Source organism: Micropterus dolomieu, linkage group LG10 (assembly GCF_021292245.1).
Source record: "Micropterus dolomieu isolate WLL.071019.BEF.003 ecotype Adirondacks linkage group LG10, ASM2129224v1, whole genome shotgun sequence".
Classification (NCBI taxonomy): Eukaryota; Metazoa; Chordata; class Actinopteri; order Centrarchiformes; family Centrarchidae; genus Micropterus; species Micropterus dolomieu.
This window is the reverse complement of record NC_060159.1, coordinates 8933160-8948866: the sequence shown is the minus strand read 5'-3', so window position 1 is coordinate 8948866 and position 15707 is coordinate 8933160. Positions and strand designations below refer to the sequence as shown.

Below are 15707 nucleotides of genomic sequence, written 5' to 3'. Positions count from 1 at the left end.
TGCTGTCACTCCCCCTGGTAATCTAGGAAGAACAATGAATAATGAGCCTCTTCCATCCTTCGCTTTGTAATGTATTAAAGGGGAACAACTCTGCCAGACAGGAATTTGTTACAAGAGACATCTAAAAAGCACACAGCCCTGTGCCAACTTTTAATAATATCTACAGTCAAAGAGTTTTTTTCGACACTTGGCACAAAAATCTGGACCAGGATCCCAATTCACAGCAATGCTTTTACATTTCAAACATGCATTCAAAATATAATTTTTTCACAAGGACAAAGCTTTAAGCACTGATCATCACACTCTTAAACCACCAAACACCCATGCCCTTTTATAGCACATATTTTCTTTTTGTCATCATGTTTCATGCTACTATATATATTTTTGTATTGTATTTTTAAATTGTTCATTATATCCTATCATAATACATGTTCTTTTGTTGTGTTCATTATAATCTTGCATATCCTTGCAAAGAGGAACACATCAGTAGTATGTTTTAAAACATTATTTGGTTCATTTTCATGTTTAAATAAATACAGTCTAACATGATGTCTGCACACAGTGTTTTTCATTCAGATGATACCATAACCATTATGGTTGCTGGTGCACAGATCTGTGTGCTATTGTGAGAGAGGGATCCCCCTCGCTTCCCCTTGAATGACATTTCAGGAGGAAACACATTTGTAACACAGCACGTACAGTAGCTATACTCTCACTCCCATCACCGCCCCCTCCCCATCCAATTTACCAGCGTGCGATACATTTAGATTCCTGGGGGTGTAGCCACTCTACATGCTTCTCATATGACTGCACTGCATATTATAACTCCGTTGTAAGCCAATGGGGTTTCGATGTGGGAGTGACGTCAGGGGGCGGGTCGGTTTGCTCCTGTATGTGTGTGTACGCGCTCGTTTGTGTACGCGTGCGCGTGCAGAAGCCCCCTCCGCCAGGCAGCGCTCTCGCTCTGTACAGGCGCAGTGTGTGCAGTGTGTGCAGCTCGGCTGGCCTCCCTCCGCACTGAATGGACTAGATTCCCAGCCACGTAAGAAGCACAGCGGCACCACGGGAGAGAGGATGTCCTGCTGAATCAAGGGATAGGCCTGGGAAAGTCGGCCGGCCGTCCCTTCCTTCCTTCCTTCCAGCAGCTTTACTTACAGCAGCAGACATACACAGGCGACACTTTTCTTCTGTTGGACTAGACTCAAGAGAAAGAGAGAGGACGTCGACTCCCGCACACAAAGAGCTGCAGCAGTTTTCCCGGATGGGGTTTTCTCCTTATGTGTTAGATGACAATTGCCGTGCGTGGATATGATCCTGGGGAACAAGGCCGTGCACTGACCTAGTAATAGTTAGCCAAGGAAGCTAACTAGTTAGCTCTGCACCTGCTAGCCATCATTTGTCTGTCAAATTTTGGCGAAATTCAGCTTCTATAATTAGCTTGCAAAACTTGCTTTATATCTTTTGCTTGTGTGTTTTTTTTTGTTTTTTTTTTTTTTTGTGCCTGCAAGCTGTCCCCAGCAAATTGTTTCCGTTTTATGAAACGTGCCATACCATTAACCGGCGAGATAAGCTAGCAAACAAGCAGCCGGTTAACTTAGCATTGTTCATTCATTGTAAAAGCTGAGTTTTTGTTGCCTTTGTTACAGTTGTGTTGTTCCTGCTCGGACTGCTAACGTTAATGAAATTGCAGCAGGTCTGTGCAAGGTTTTCAGTCTGCTTGGGGCAGTAATTCTGTCATTTCAGCCTGGCCTTATCTCGTGAATGGAAAACAAACAGTTGAACTCTGCAAAAAATAAAAAAAATACAGACCCCTTTTTGTTGTATTAAAAAGCAACGAGCCAGCTTTGCCTGTCGGTAATCTGCCACATTCTCCAGCAGAAAGGTGTAGTTAAATCAATTCCTCACCTGTGTTTTTTTTTATTATTATTATTTTATTCGAGATTTACCGTGTCGGGCGATTGATATTGCACTGAGTTTACAACAAAGTGGTGCCGTAATCGAGGACGAGGTGAAGAACAAGGAGGAGGAAGCCCCCGGTTTTGTGGAGTTATCACACTTGTTCCTCATGAACATACAGAGGTCAAATCCAATTAACATTTCACGTTATGGGAGATCGCGGCACAAATCGCACGATTTCGAAGAATTGTCTTGCTTAAGGACTACAGAGTCGCACCAGAGTTTCAGCCCCAACCTCGGGTCCCCCAGTCCGCCGGAGACCCCGGACACCTCGCACTGTATCTCCCGCATCGGGGACTACCTTTTGTTGGAACCACTGGAGGGAGACCACGTTTTCAGAGCCGCCCACCTGCACAGCGGGGAAGAGCTCGTATGTAAGGTTAGTAGGCAATATGGTACATCATGTATCCTACCTTCATGCTCCCAGAATAGCTTCTCTACCTTTTAGATTTACTTAAAACACGGGTAAGCAAAGTGGGGGAAAAAAAACAACAATCAGGATTCATTAGTTTCCTCGCCTTTGCATTTATTATAAAATGAATGATTATGTCTTTATTTCAGTACATAGTGATCCAAACGTAATGAACATACTGTACAGGCAAACGCTGAGTTGGTGTCTATGGGATGGATATTGCAGCAAATCCACATCCCTCAACGTTTTAATAATTGCTTGAATTGTAAATAGAGAGCTGGCAGAGCAGCCTAATGGAAAAAGTGAATGGGGCGAGCTGCGTGGTTTGGATTGCATGATGTAACGTTGACAAAGGAGTGAGTAACCACGCACACACTCCTCTCCGTGCTAGTCTCGCTTACCCGTGGCTTCTCTCTTTCACAGTGCAATGCTATAATCGCGTTATTTCACCCTTGGTTTTATATTTGGTGCATAAGCATAGTCGCATTGCACCTTTTGCACCAAATATGAGTGGGATTATACTCTTGAAAATGTATTGAGAATAGCACGCATGGCCAGGGAACTTTGCAAGTTCAGCCAGCTGCTGGGATGCTGGCTCCAGCATTGACCCCTCTAACCATAAGGAATAAGCCACTTTACCCTCAATGTGGAGGGTAACCTCTTGGCCTTTCTTCACCACATTTATAGCCCATATTGACTTTCCTATAATACTGATTATAAGGGCTGTAGGGTCCTCCCTGAAGTACATTCCAGTTTTAAGCAGGCTTAAGTAGCCTGATGAATTGACAGAGGATAGTTACATGCACCGTTGGACTCACAAGGCATGGCATATCCAATAACCTGTACCTTTTGACTTGAGATAATGTTTCATCGTGGCAATAAGAAATTAATGGCATTTGGCGCAGCCTGTGCTAACTTCCTTTTTGACCTCATCTGCTTTGTGCCGGTTTCAATACAGCACCAATCAATCCCAACTTCCACGATTGATCATTCCTGCCAAGCTGGAAGCATAGGTCACAACTCAAGATCCTGGCAGCTGTGGGGTGTATTTGTATTGACTGTGAGCAGAGGATCCCTCTCACCTGAACTGGGTGTTCAGAAAGTCAATGTGGGGGGTTACTATGGAAACAAAAGAGAAACTGCAACCCCAGGCTGCAGTACAATAGCGTTTACTAACATGAAATGCACTGCAGCCTTACTCCCTCTGCCAAAAGGGTAAACACAAGTTTGGTGTCACAAGAATGTGGTAGACTGCTCAGATTTTAATTAAAAGGCAAATTAAAGTTCTTTTAGTTGGATTTAATTGTTTGTCTCCAAAGTGAGAAAGGGAGGAAAAAAAAAATATCTTTGGCAGAGGTTCCCACCCTAAGACACAAAAACAACCACCTAATGAGACAGTTGCAATCATAAGTCACCCAGATGACAAAAATAAATGTAGATTATAAATAGAAATGTTTTCCTTTCTTATGATTGCAGGTCTTTGAAATCGGCCGTTACCAGGAGTCACTGGCGGCCTACTTTGCCCTGGGCCAGCACCAGCATATTAACCAAATCCTGGAGATCTTGCTCGGGGAGACTCGTGCCTATGTGTTCTTTGAGAGAAGCTATGGGGACATGCACTCTTTTGTCCGCACCTGCAAGAAGTTGCGGGAGGACGAAGCTGCCAGACTCTTCTATCAGATAGCCTCGGCTGTGGCACATTGCCACGACAACGGACTGGTCCTCCGCGATCTCAAACTGAGGAAGTTTGTCTTCAAGAATGAGGACAGGTGAGTTCTGCAGAAACCATAGGCTCTGTGCATAATAACTGTTCACTTTGTCGTTGTTTCTCTGTTTCATCCATACATGTTGTATGTGATTTAACAACCGTGTCAGTACGATCTGTGTTAAATCTCCGCTTACACCAAGGAGAGTGTAAACTGAGACGATGTAAGTCTGACATGCCTCTCCTAGATGTTATGCAGAGCACAGGAAACATAAGCCGTTTGTGTCTCCCCAAGCTATTTTTGTGCACAAGGTTTATTAGTATGACACACACATACAGTATATATCATACACTTTGGGAAGATCACTGCAGAGCAGTCATTGCAACAGCTTAAAAGCAGGGACAGAGAAGTTACCAGGATTTGCTATTGCATGACCGAAGATCAATTAAGGCGAGCTTTTGTCACTCCTATAGCAATAGGCAGGAGAAATCTGGAGAATCTCACTTACACAACAGAGGTTTACTGACCCCTGGTGGCAGCTTTTAGAAACTACCTTGCAAAAAATCCAGCCATCTGTTGCTACAGCAACCTGAGAGAACCCTTTTTTTATTAATGAAGTATTGAAAATTTAGTAGATGTAGATTCAGATGCAAAACATTTTTTGACATTATTTTACTCATGTTAGTGCTAATGCTAAAGTTTCTTAGGGAAACTTCTTTATAGCCAGTTCCTATCTAAGGACTATGGCTGAGGCACAGACTGCACGTCAATGCCCTCTATCTTAAAGTGTGACATCACTCTTTGGCGCTAACTGTGGAAAAGGGAAGTTGAGCTGCCTCACATATTCTTTACGTGTCCAGTGACCTTGAATGTTACACCAGACTGCTCATGAGCTGGGATGACCCCCCAACCCCCATTAGATGATTGATCTTGGGTCAGTTTTAAGAGTGATGGTCCATGACAGTATTGGGTCCCATTTACTGTATGACCTGTCAAGAATCTTGGCTCAGTAGACACAAGAGTGCCGAGATAAAAAGACAAAGCTGCTTTAGAGACTGAGGCACATGGATCTGCTCTCGGCTTGAAGTGTGTGACACAATGCTATGGTGAACGCATGACATAAAAATTATACTTTAGCAGGCTAGCACGCGCTAGCTTCCTTACCTGATTTTGTCATACTGCTGTTAGCCTTTGACCAAACGGCAGCATCGATCAAAGGTTGACCCCGCTACTTAAACAATTGATCGTCTTCCTCCTGCATGAGACATTTTAGGATCAGCACACATAGCTTAAATAAAGACCATGTGCTACTATTAAAAATGTAATAAGTTTTTTTTTTTTTTTTATAAGCCCTCCTAACTGTTATTGCAGATTTGCACATGTCATCTAAATTAGCTGTTATCCAGGCAGTAATATGCTGTATTTAAAAAAAAAATAAATAAATAAAAAAAATCATGGTACTTTATCTCACTGAGGAACAATGGGTATTTGGCACAAGCAACAAATGAATTTTCCTGATTGGAAAATGTGAAAACGCTCCACAGAATATTAATGAAAGCAAATGACTGTTACTGGCAATGAACGAGTGAGTGGGCTAATGTGGAAGTGTATGTGTGTGTCAAAGATGGCAAAAAATACATTTTGAATTTGTCTAAGCCCATGCTTCTTGGCTTCCTTTTTCTTAGTGGCTCCCAGTAGATAGTATCACACGCCCTGGTGCATCATGTCTCATGGACCTCACACGCAGATGGCAACATTTGCACAGCTCCACAAGTGTCTCTTACCATGCACGTGGAAAATGTTCTTGCCGGAGCCTCTTCAAGATTCTTTAGTGACAACGCTTTTGAACAACCAGCCATTATTATCAGCACTCAAGGGTATCATAGCTGCTTTTATGAGATTTAGAGTAGAGTGCAAATAGATGGTATTTTGAAGGGGAAGTGCAGGAGGAAAAAAAATCCACATTCTCTGAGCGAAACGGCTCAATGTGTGAAACTTGAGACGATCAGTCACCCGTAATTGTGTTTCTTTTGAATTGTGGAGGTCTTCTGGAAAGCCTATTTGTATGTCTACGCTTTTTGGCTGGGCTTTTATCTAAGTGAAAGGAAATGTCAAACTTAAGCCTACAGCATTATGTGCTCTGTTTCCTCTGATATCCAAAAGCGATGGATCTGAAACACTTAAGGTGCCCATCAGAGCAAATTACCCCACTTCAGTGTCTTTCATATTTCATTTTTTGTTAGTTGGCATCCAAAAATTGGAGCATGATAGTAATTATCACTTAATAACATCCACATTATCAGATAATTCTATGTGTCCATTTTCTAAAGCGGTATCATCAGGTTTAAAGCGTTTTTGTTTCCCTTGTGTGTCTCCAGGAGCCTCGTGAAGCTGGAGAGCCTGGAGGACACTTACATCCTGGACGGTCATGACGACTCCCTGTCAGACAAACATGGCTGCCCAGCCTATGTCAGCCCTGAGATCCTCAATGCCAACGGCAGCTATTCGGGGAAGGCAGCTGATGTCTGGAGTCTGGGTGTCATGCTTTACACAATCCTCGTGGGGCGCTACCCTTTCCATGACGTTGAGCCCGGCTCTCTGTTCAGCAAAATCCGCAGGGGCCACTTCAACATCCCTGAGACGCTCACACCCAAGGCCAAGTGCCTGATCCGGTCCATCCTCCGCCGGGAACCCACAGAGCGCCTCACCTCTCGGGAGATTCTCGAGCACCCCTGGTTTGCCGCCTCCGGGGCACTAGGGGGCGCTGCGGTGTACAGCAGGGGAGAAAGAGAGCAGGAGCAGATGGTGCCTGAGGTGAACATGGAAGAGGAGCTGGAGCAGTTCTTCAGCTGAGCAAACGCCAAGCACAAATGGACGACTCCGCCACGGTCGGCTCGCCACGCTCACAGCAGAGCCAAAAAAAGTAGTTTAGAGATTAATAGGTGAACGTTTGTCACTCACAATAAAGGTGTTTCCATCCTGTTTCCTTTTCCATCATTTCATGGAAAACCTTGAGCCTGGCATGACAAGTGGCATCTATACGTCACCTGGCGCTGCACCTCCATTTTGGGGATGTGGCTGCCAGACATGCAAGTTGCAAACAATGTAGCAAATGTTCTTTTGGGGTCTGTTTGGTTTAATGTGGTGATCATAAAAGTAGATGCATTCACCATTTTTGACACTATGGAAAGCATGAAGGGACATAAGAACACAGGAAACCAAGGAGAACAATTAAGAAATGAACTGACAAACTGCAACACCACCTTTTCTTAGAGAGTTTAACTTTTTTTGTCATAGCTTTAGGTGATACCAATTTAAACCACATGCCCAGAGTCAGAAATCCCAAAACCCAAGTTTCATTGTTAAACAAGTACATGGTGATTATCCCTGACCTGGGACCAGTGGCTAATAAATGGGGCAGCTTAGGCTTTTTCTCATCATCATCAACGTGGTTGACCTCGTCTTTGTTTGATGTTTAAGTTTTGTTCTTTCATCTCTCGTTTGTCTCTATTTTACATTATTGATAATTATGGCATAGTCACTAAACTCCTAGACAGCCTTGTTTTCAGTAATTTCTACGTTTCTGCCTCCTCAGTCTCTTAAGCCTTTACCACACTTCATTCACCTCCATGCTTTTGTTTTTCAGAAACATTACATTTATAAACGGTCATTGGTTTTGTTTGTTTTTAAGCTATTCCACTCTGATGTTACTGCTGCTTTGATATCACTCCCTAAACCTCAATCTTCAGTTTTTTTCTTGGTAAGCCTCCAAACATGGCGTCATGCACTTGATGTGTTAGCTGAATGGACGATTCCACCTCTTAAAATTAGTTTCCTCTTATTTAAATTCATTCTTCAGTTGTAGGAACGTAACATTTATTTAAATTGTAACAGCTATATATATATATATATAAATATATATAAATAAATATATATTTAAAACTACATTGCAGGGTTTTTCTTTATTCAGAGATCCTTTTTCATGTATGATGTAGGCAATATCTTGACACAGGACAGGCACAATGAGGAAAATGTCTGTCCAAAGTTTTAGAATACACAATATCTTCTGTGCCAGTATTCTGGTGCCTGGACAGCCCATGCCACCCGTTCTCCCTCATTTCTTTTGAAAAACTTGATACGAGATATTCAGTGATAGTATTGCTATGACGTGCTCACTCCAGGACCTCATGTTAGTTTTATACTGCCTGCGTAGGTTCTGTGAAACAATCATGCTCGGAATGGGTACCAGTGGACATGTTTTGTCGTATCTCAATGTTACTTGAATTTGTGTTTTTATCTAGTCATTGGCATGTGCCCCATGAATGCTATAGCCTGCCTAGCAGGGGGGTGAGGGGTGGGGGGGTGCTTGTTTTTTAAGAAAAGTTAAAAACATGAAAAATTTCAATTTGCTACTTTTCTGAGTTGCTTTTCAACAAAAAAACCAACTATTGCTTTTATTGTTTTTGTAGACTGAGCTACCTTTTATTTAAGTTGGTGCTGATTTGGTGCTAATGTTTAGTCCTTTTGTTTCATGGAGGGGGGTGGTGCATGGTGGGATATCTGCCTCAGATGTTCTGATTGTATCGTAACAGATTCTGGTGTTTTGTCCAAATTTATTCAGTAAATAAATTGTGAACTGCTATTTGACTTTGTTGTTCTTTTCCATACACATGATCAGCACATAGAATTACAGCTACTACACACCACAACATGTGGCACCACAAAGGTGTCGTGTTCGTTTGGTCCATTATACAAATTGATCGACTGATTAATTTATGAAATGCAAATCTAAAGTGAAACATGGTCATTGACATCTCAATTATTTTTATTAAAAAAAAAAATTTGACGGTTTATCAAAAGACTTCTTTGACATTTGACTTGAAGTCAGCAGACAGCTATTCATCCCCAAGTCACATCGAAGTGTTTCCAGCTCTCTATTTTACAGTCCATTTCATACATCAACATATAAAAAAATATGTGTATTTTTGGCTTCTAGTGCACTCTCAGCCAGTATGCCTTAACAAAAGACTTCCCATTTCATCATGAGATTGCAATCACAGACAGGACTTGAATGGATTCCAAATGAGAGAGGAGAAAAAGGCTTGTGTTCCATCTGAACCGCTCTGTCAGCCCCACTTCATCTAAATGATTGCACACATGAGGCACTATGAAAAAGCTCGTCTTTTCTACAGTCTTCTTTTTCTCTTCAGTATGATGGGATTGTAGTTTTGCAAGGCTAGCTGACCTCTGGTTCTGCTGACCTCAACCTGTCTTTGAGTCCCTCAGAGGAGGAAAATCACTTCAGATTCCATTTGTTCATACAAACATATATATATATATATATATATACACACAACAACATCTGTGCACATGTGTGTCTGTGTGTGTGTGTGTGTGTCACCTGTCATGTACATGCGGATTAATCTGGTCATATCTATCAGATAAGGCAGACAGCTAAAGTCATGGGTTGCTGCACACCAACACCTGCTGGTAGGCTACAATGTTCTGTGTTTCTCTGTTAAGATGACAAATCCCTGCCTCCTCTTCCGGCTGATTCCTCTGAGCTGACACAAGATTAGACATTGCTGAAAATGATTTCACAAATGAGGTAGTGTGAACTTTCGAGGCCAGCCATATTCCAGGCAGCTTTCTTTGTAATCAAAATGTGAAATAGATGGTCAGTGTGACACTGTATATTCTGATTTTTGCCAGCAGTTTATAAGCGGAGCATGCCTAATAATGGCAACTTGTTTAGCAAAAAATAGCTGCTCTGAGAAGGGTGGAACAGTGGTGCAGTGTTTAGTGCTGTTGCCTCACAGCAAGAAGGTTGCAGGTTCAAACCTTGGTTGCCCTGGCCTTTTTGTGTGGAGTTATCTCCCTGTGTCTGCGTGGGTTCGCTCTGGCTTCTTCCCACCGTCCAAAGACATGCGGACTATGTTAATTGTCCATAGTTGTGAGTGTGACTGTTTGTTTGTCTATGTGTGGCCCTGCGATGGATTGGTGACCCCGCCTTTCGCCTGATGTCAGCTGGGATAAGCGGTTGAAGATGGAGATACTCTGAGAGCTCGGAGGACATATAATTGCCCTCATCAACTTGAGCTAGTGAATGCTATCCTGACCTCTAGTGGCATAAGTGGTGGAAGTAGCAACTAATCCACAAAAACGAGTAGAAAATGAACGCACTGAATATTAGGGGCAAAAAGTATAAAACAACTAATGTCAATTTATCATTAATCTGATTCAGTTTTATTACCATATACACTCACTGGCCATTTTATTAGGTACGCCTTGCTAGTACTGGGTTGGACCCAGTTCGACCCCCTTTTGCCCTCAACTTTTTAATAAGGTGTTCGAAACATTCCTCAAAGACTTTGGTCCATATTGACCTGATAGCATCACGCAGTTGCTGCAGATTTGTCAGCTGGCCAGCCATGATGTGAATCTCCCGTTCCACCACATCCTAAAGGTGCTCTATTGGATTGAGATCTGGTGATTGTGGAGGCCTTTGGAGTACAGTGAACTCATTGTCATGTTCAAGAAACCAGATTGAGATGATTTGAGCTTTTTGACATGATGGTGCATTATCTTGCTGGAAGTAGCCATCAGAAGATGGTACACTGTGGTCATAAAGGGATGGACATGGTCAGCAACAATACTCAGGTAGGCTGTCGTGTTTAAACGATGCTCAGTTGGTACTAAGGGGCCCAAAGTGTGCCAAGAAAATATCCCCCACACCATTACACCACCAGCCTGAACCATTGATATAAGGCAGGATAGATCCATGCTTTCATGTTGTTTCCACCAAAGTCTGACCATAGCATCTGAAAGTCGCAGCTGAAATTGAGACTCATCAGACCAGGCAACGTTTTTCCAATCTTCCAATTTTGGTGAGCCTGTGCGAATTGTAGCCTTGCTGTTCTTAACTGACAGGAGTGGCACCCAGTGTGGTCTTTTGCTGCTGTATCTCATCTGCTTCAATGTTCAACGTGTTGTGCATTCAGAAATGGCATTCTGCATACCTTAGTTGTAAACTTATTTGAGTTACTGTTGCCTTTCTGCCATCTTGAACCAGTGTGCCCATTCTTCCCTGACCTCTGACATCAACAAGGCATTTTCGCCCACACAACTCCAGCTCACTGGATATTTTCTCTTTTTCGGACCACTCTCTGTAAATCCTAGAGATGGTTGTGCGTGAAAATCCCAGTAGATCAGCAGTTTCTGAAATACTCAAACCAGCCTGTCTGGCACCAAAAATGCTGCCAGGTTCAAAGTCACTTTAATCCCCTTTCATCCCCATTCTGACGGTTTGAACTGCAGCAAGTTGTCTTGACCACGTCTACATGCCTAAATGCATTGAGTTGCTACCATATGATTGGCTGATTAGCTATTTGTGTTAACAAGCAATTAAACAGGTGTACCTAATAAAGTGGCCGGTGAGTGTATGTTATTACTGATGTAATGAACTTTTACTAATTTTCTATTAAGGGGATATAATAATAAGGGGATGTAACTATCTTAATAGTTTAGAAATAATTTGCCGATGCTTTATAGGTCAGTTATAAGCCATTAATTAAAAAGCTTTGGCGTGGCCAAGTTGTAGTCCGTGTTTATGTTCCTCCCACATCACACTTGCCTTTGTGTCTTTTTAATTCAACTGACCATTTGACCTCTGACCTTCTGGAAAAGAGTTGCAGGTCCATTTGGACCAGAATTCATTTGTTACCGGCTTAGTTATGTTTATAACAGCAGACTTGATTATTACAGTACTAAGAAACCCATATCAAAGATGTGTGAACATTTACATACAATTACTCACCAAACCTTTGCTAATGGTGCATTAGAAAGTGGGTAACTTCACAACCTGGCAACCCAAAAATTGTTCCTATTAAAGGGGTACTCAAACAGCAGTACTGCACTTCCAGACAGATAATTAGTGGGTCAAGCTCCTAAAACTCAAGTGTTAATGCGTGGCAAATGTGTGTTCAAGCTATGTATTTTTATAGTCTGCGGCTTTGATCATAGGCTTGCTCTTGAATTAGAGAGCTTTTGCTGAGTACACAACATGGCAACTTAACGGTGCAAACAACCCACCCAAGGCAAAACATATTGCTAATTCTACTTTTGTCAGAATCTGACTGGGTATATACATTTAGAGAATTCTTGTTTCAAAAGTCATTACTGGTTGCAAAGATAGAGATTTAAAGGCTGGATCAAGCCAAGACCGGAACTGCAGACAGCCACATTTCCTTCCCAGCCTGCTTATATTGCCTGTTGACAGGAATGATTCATCCCGTGTTTACACTATTCATTCTGCGCTGTGCAGTTACACAATCTTTCAAGCTGGCGGTGAACGCTGGTGACAAACACAAACTTTTTCAAGACCTAGCAAACACACTAAAAACATCTCAAGCTCTGGTTCTGTTTTAGCTAAATAATTGATGTGTGTTTGCAGCTTACTGTTGCACCAAGACAGTGACTTAGCTGTCACAAGCTCACTTTTCATTTTTTGGCATTCAATGTGTTTATCTAATGTCCTCAGTGTTCTGTCAAAAAGACAAATCAACATAGAGTCTAGAAGTGCTCCATTAACACTAAATGGAAATGGAAACTTTATTTTTTGTCTTACTTTAAAGGGGCCGTGTGTTGTTTACAGTGGCCTCTAGTGGCATGGTTTCAGATTGCAACCACTACCTTCCCAAGCGTGTGCTCCTGTGCATACTCAAACTAATGAATGACCAAAACAGAGACCGACACACCTCACAAGAGAGGCTCAGGAATGTCAGTGTAGCTAAATGTATTGGATGATAACAAAAACAGTTAGTGAGCTGGACCTAATATTATAAATGAGATTGAAGTTGTGTACCTGAGTATCGGTATAACATCAATAAATCCAAATTGAACGGTATGAAGAAAACAGATCTGTGCTAATGTAGCTGGCTTCCCCTGCTTTGCATCACCATTGGTTTTAGAAACAAATTGTTCCACATTTGCTTTGCACAGTTACATCATTTCTTGCAGGCTCAAATCAACACTTTGACATATTACCAGTTCCAGCGTTATCTGGTGAAGTAATGTGGCAAGCCAAGAATAAATTTAGCAACTGGTCGGCATCAGCTGGCAAGTTAACGTCGTCTAACGTTGAGCTAACTAAAACATAAAACCACAATATATTTCACATGGTTTGCAGTAATTTTAGCTTACCTGTCCAAAAGGATGAAAGCCAACTCTGGGTCAGTTTTGATACCCAAAATAAAGTGGAGGTCTCTCCATGACTCAAATGCCTTTCTGATGTTGACCCGTGTTTTCGCCTGATGTCTAATTCTCGTTTGGCCTTATGGGCTTCAGCACATAAATGTTTTTTTTTTTTTTTATCCTTATGTTGAGTTTGTGTTGGAGTCTGTGCTGTGCTGGGAGCCGGTCATTTTGTGGTGTTAACGGACTCCATTACATTAGCTGCAGTGTTGTCGCTGTGTGTACGGTTCAGAATCAGTAGGCAAGAGGTTCAGGAGCATGCATAAACATAAACTAATAAATTTCATGTAAAATCCAGCATAGTGCCTATTCCAAGCGACGAGAAAGCAGGCGTGTTCATTTTTATGTGAGGTTACAACCCATTCAGAAAAAAGCAATAAAAATGTGATTATTTTTATCTAAAAAAATATATGTAGCCCCTTTAAAATCCAAGTAAATTATGGTTGCACCACTGGTTCCAAAACATATGCAGTGACCCTCTGCCCTGGAAAATCCTGCTGTCAGACAGTAATCTTCTTTTGCAATCCTGTCACTGTGGAGCTTAATATGAGTATGAGATAAGGGATTTAGGGCGGAAGTACTGTGGTCTATTTTCTCTGATGAATGGGAGATATTAATAATACTCCCTAGTATAGGAGATAGATAGACCAAAGAGTCTCAAAGCTGACAAATGGGAAAGAAAATGTTGGATTGTAGGATTCCCTGTAATTATTTTCCCAACATTTGAGGATATAAAGCAATACATACATACATACATACATACATACAAAGGTATGTGTTGAAGAGGCTAATGTAGGAACTCCAATGTTTGCTTGGTTGGTTAAAAAGGTATCTAGACATGTGATACTGTACTGTAGATGATGCTCATATCACAATGTTTATTCAGCCTTGAGGCTAAATTAGCATATTTAAAAGGTGAACAAACAAAAGTATTTTGAGAGCAGCTTTTAAGTGAGCTATTCCCATGTCCCTTACTGTATGTCTCTTCCTGTGTGAGTGTTTCCTGGGCTACGCCCAATCACTAATATGAGAATTGTGTTTTCACCCTGAAGGATGGTAATGTTTCTGTGTTTACGTAATGGCCTTAGTATTCTGTCAAAGCATGGAAGTAGAGAATTATGTCTTACTATATAGCACTTACTCCTCAATTACTCCTCAGTTCCTCCGCAGTAATGTAAGTATTCTGCAATTCAATTAACTCAGCCTGAGATCAGTTTCGATTTTATGTAACTCAGGGGAGCAACATTGCGGTCTCAGAGCGCTGAAAGTTTTTCTGTGTTCCACCAAGCTGCTCCAATTAAGGTTAATGGCATGGTTGTGTAACGATCCTGCTACAACAAAGCCCTTTTCTAACACCGCTGTTATTGTGTCTGGGCTTTGGCAGAATACAGGCGTCCCTCCACGGAGCCAGTAGGCTGTAAAGGTGCTTCAGGGAGCTGGTCCCCAGGCGCAGCGCTCTGCACATGGGTGCCCTTGGGTGTACTGGCAGCAGACTTTTGTGGCAGGGCACCAAAGAAAACACACAGACAACAGATGGCCTCTGTTGTCTTCCACCCAGCCATGAGGCTTCTTCTGTCTCTGGGTTTCAAAACCCACTGAGCAACAGAGACGTAGAGAAGCCTGGGACTCAGTCAGGTGGATATGTGAGTCACATGTGAAGTATACTACAAATGCTCAAAAAGTAACATATAGCTGTATTTTTATTTTGAAACTGTAATTTTATTTTCTATATAACATTTTACTTTAGTTTGTAAGTATACATTCTTGCCAGCATGCCTGTAACCATCTATGAGGGCAGATGTCACAATTCCTTTAATAGTGGATATATCATTTGTATAATTAAAATAGAAACATATTCCAAATCATGGAGTTAAGTATCAAACAGATCTCTACAGTGCTCATACAGTAAGAACAGATTATGTTCCTCTTGAGATAATTGCTTTCAACACTAGATGGTGCTCAGCAACAGAGCTTTTGAGTGAAAGCTGTAAAAAGAGATATGTATAGTTTTCATGACAGATTCCTAGAAGTTTTGAACACTTAGTTTCACGTTATATTTTGAACTTTCTGATCTTTTTTATACAAATTTGGAAGGTTGTATCTGACAAAAAGTGAGTACACCCCTCACATTTTTGTAAATATTTGATTAAATCTTTTCATGAGACAACACTGAAGAAATAACACTTTGCTACAATGTAAAGTAGTGAGCGTACAGCTTTTATAACAGTGTAAATTTGCTGTCCCCTCAAAATAACACATCACACAGCCATTAATGCCTAAACCGCTGGCAACAAAAGTGAGTACACCCCTAAGTGAAAATGTCCAAATTGGGCCCAAAGAGTCAATATTTTGTGTGGCCACCATTATTTTCCAGCTCTGCC

General features: G+C 41.7%; 1 protein-coding gene across 1 annotated transcript; it reads left to right on the top strand.

Annotated features, from left to right (window-relative positions):
- The first annotated feature begins 924 nt into the window (after positions 1-924).
- Positions 925-8716, top strand: trib2 (tribbles pseudokinase 2). The gene is made up of 3 exons (XM_046060871.1): positions 925-2335; positions 3845-4137; positions 6453-8716. Exons 1-3 carry the CDS (start codon positions 2066-2068, stop codon positions 6925-6927), a joined length of 1038 nt encoding a protein of 345 aa, XP_045916827.1. The 5' UTR covers positions 925-2065; the 3' UTR covers positions 6928-8716.
- The last annotated feature ends 6991 nt before the right edge of the window (positions 8717-15707 follow it).

Bases quoted from the DNA above. Each gene is read 5' to 3' on its own strand.
- trib2 (XM_046060871.1), top strand. From the start codon at position 2,066: ATGAACATACAGAGGTCAAATCCAATTAACATTTCACGTTATGGGAGA. The intron at 2,336-3,844 runs GTTAGTAGGCAA...TTATGATTGCAG, and splicing joins GGGAAGAGCTCGTATGTAAG to GTCTTTGAAATCGGCCGTTA. The intron at 4,138-6,452 runs GTGAGTTCTGCA...GTGTGTCTCCAG, and splicing joins GTCTTCAAGAATGAGGACAG to GAGCCTCGTGAAGCTGGAGA.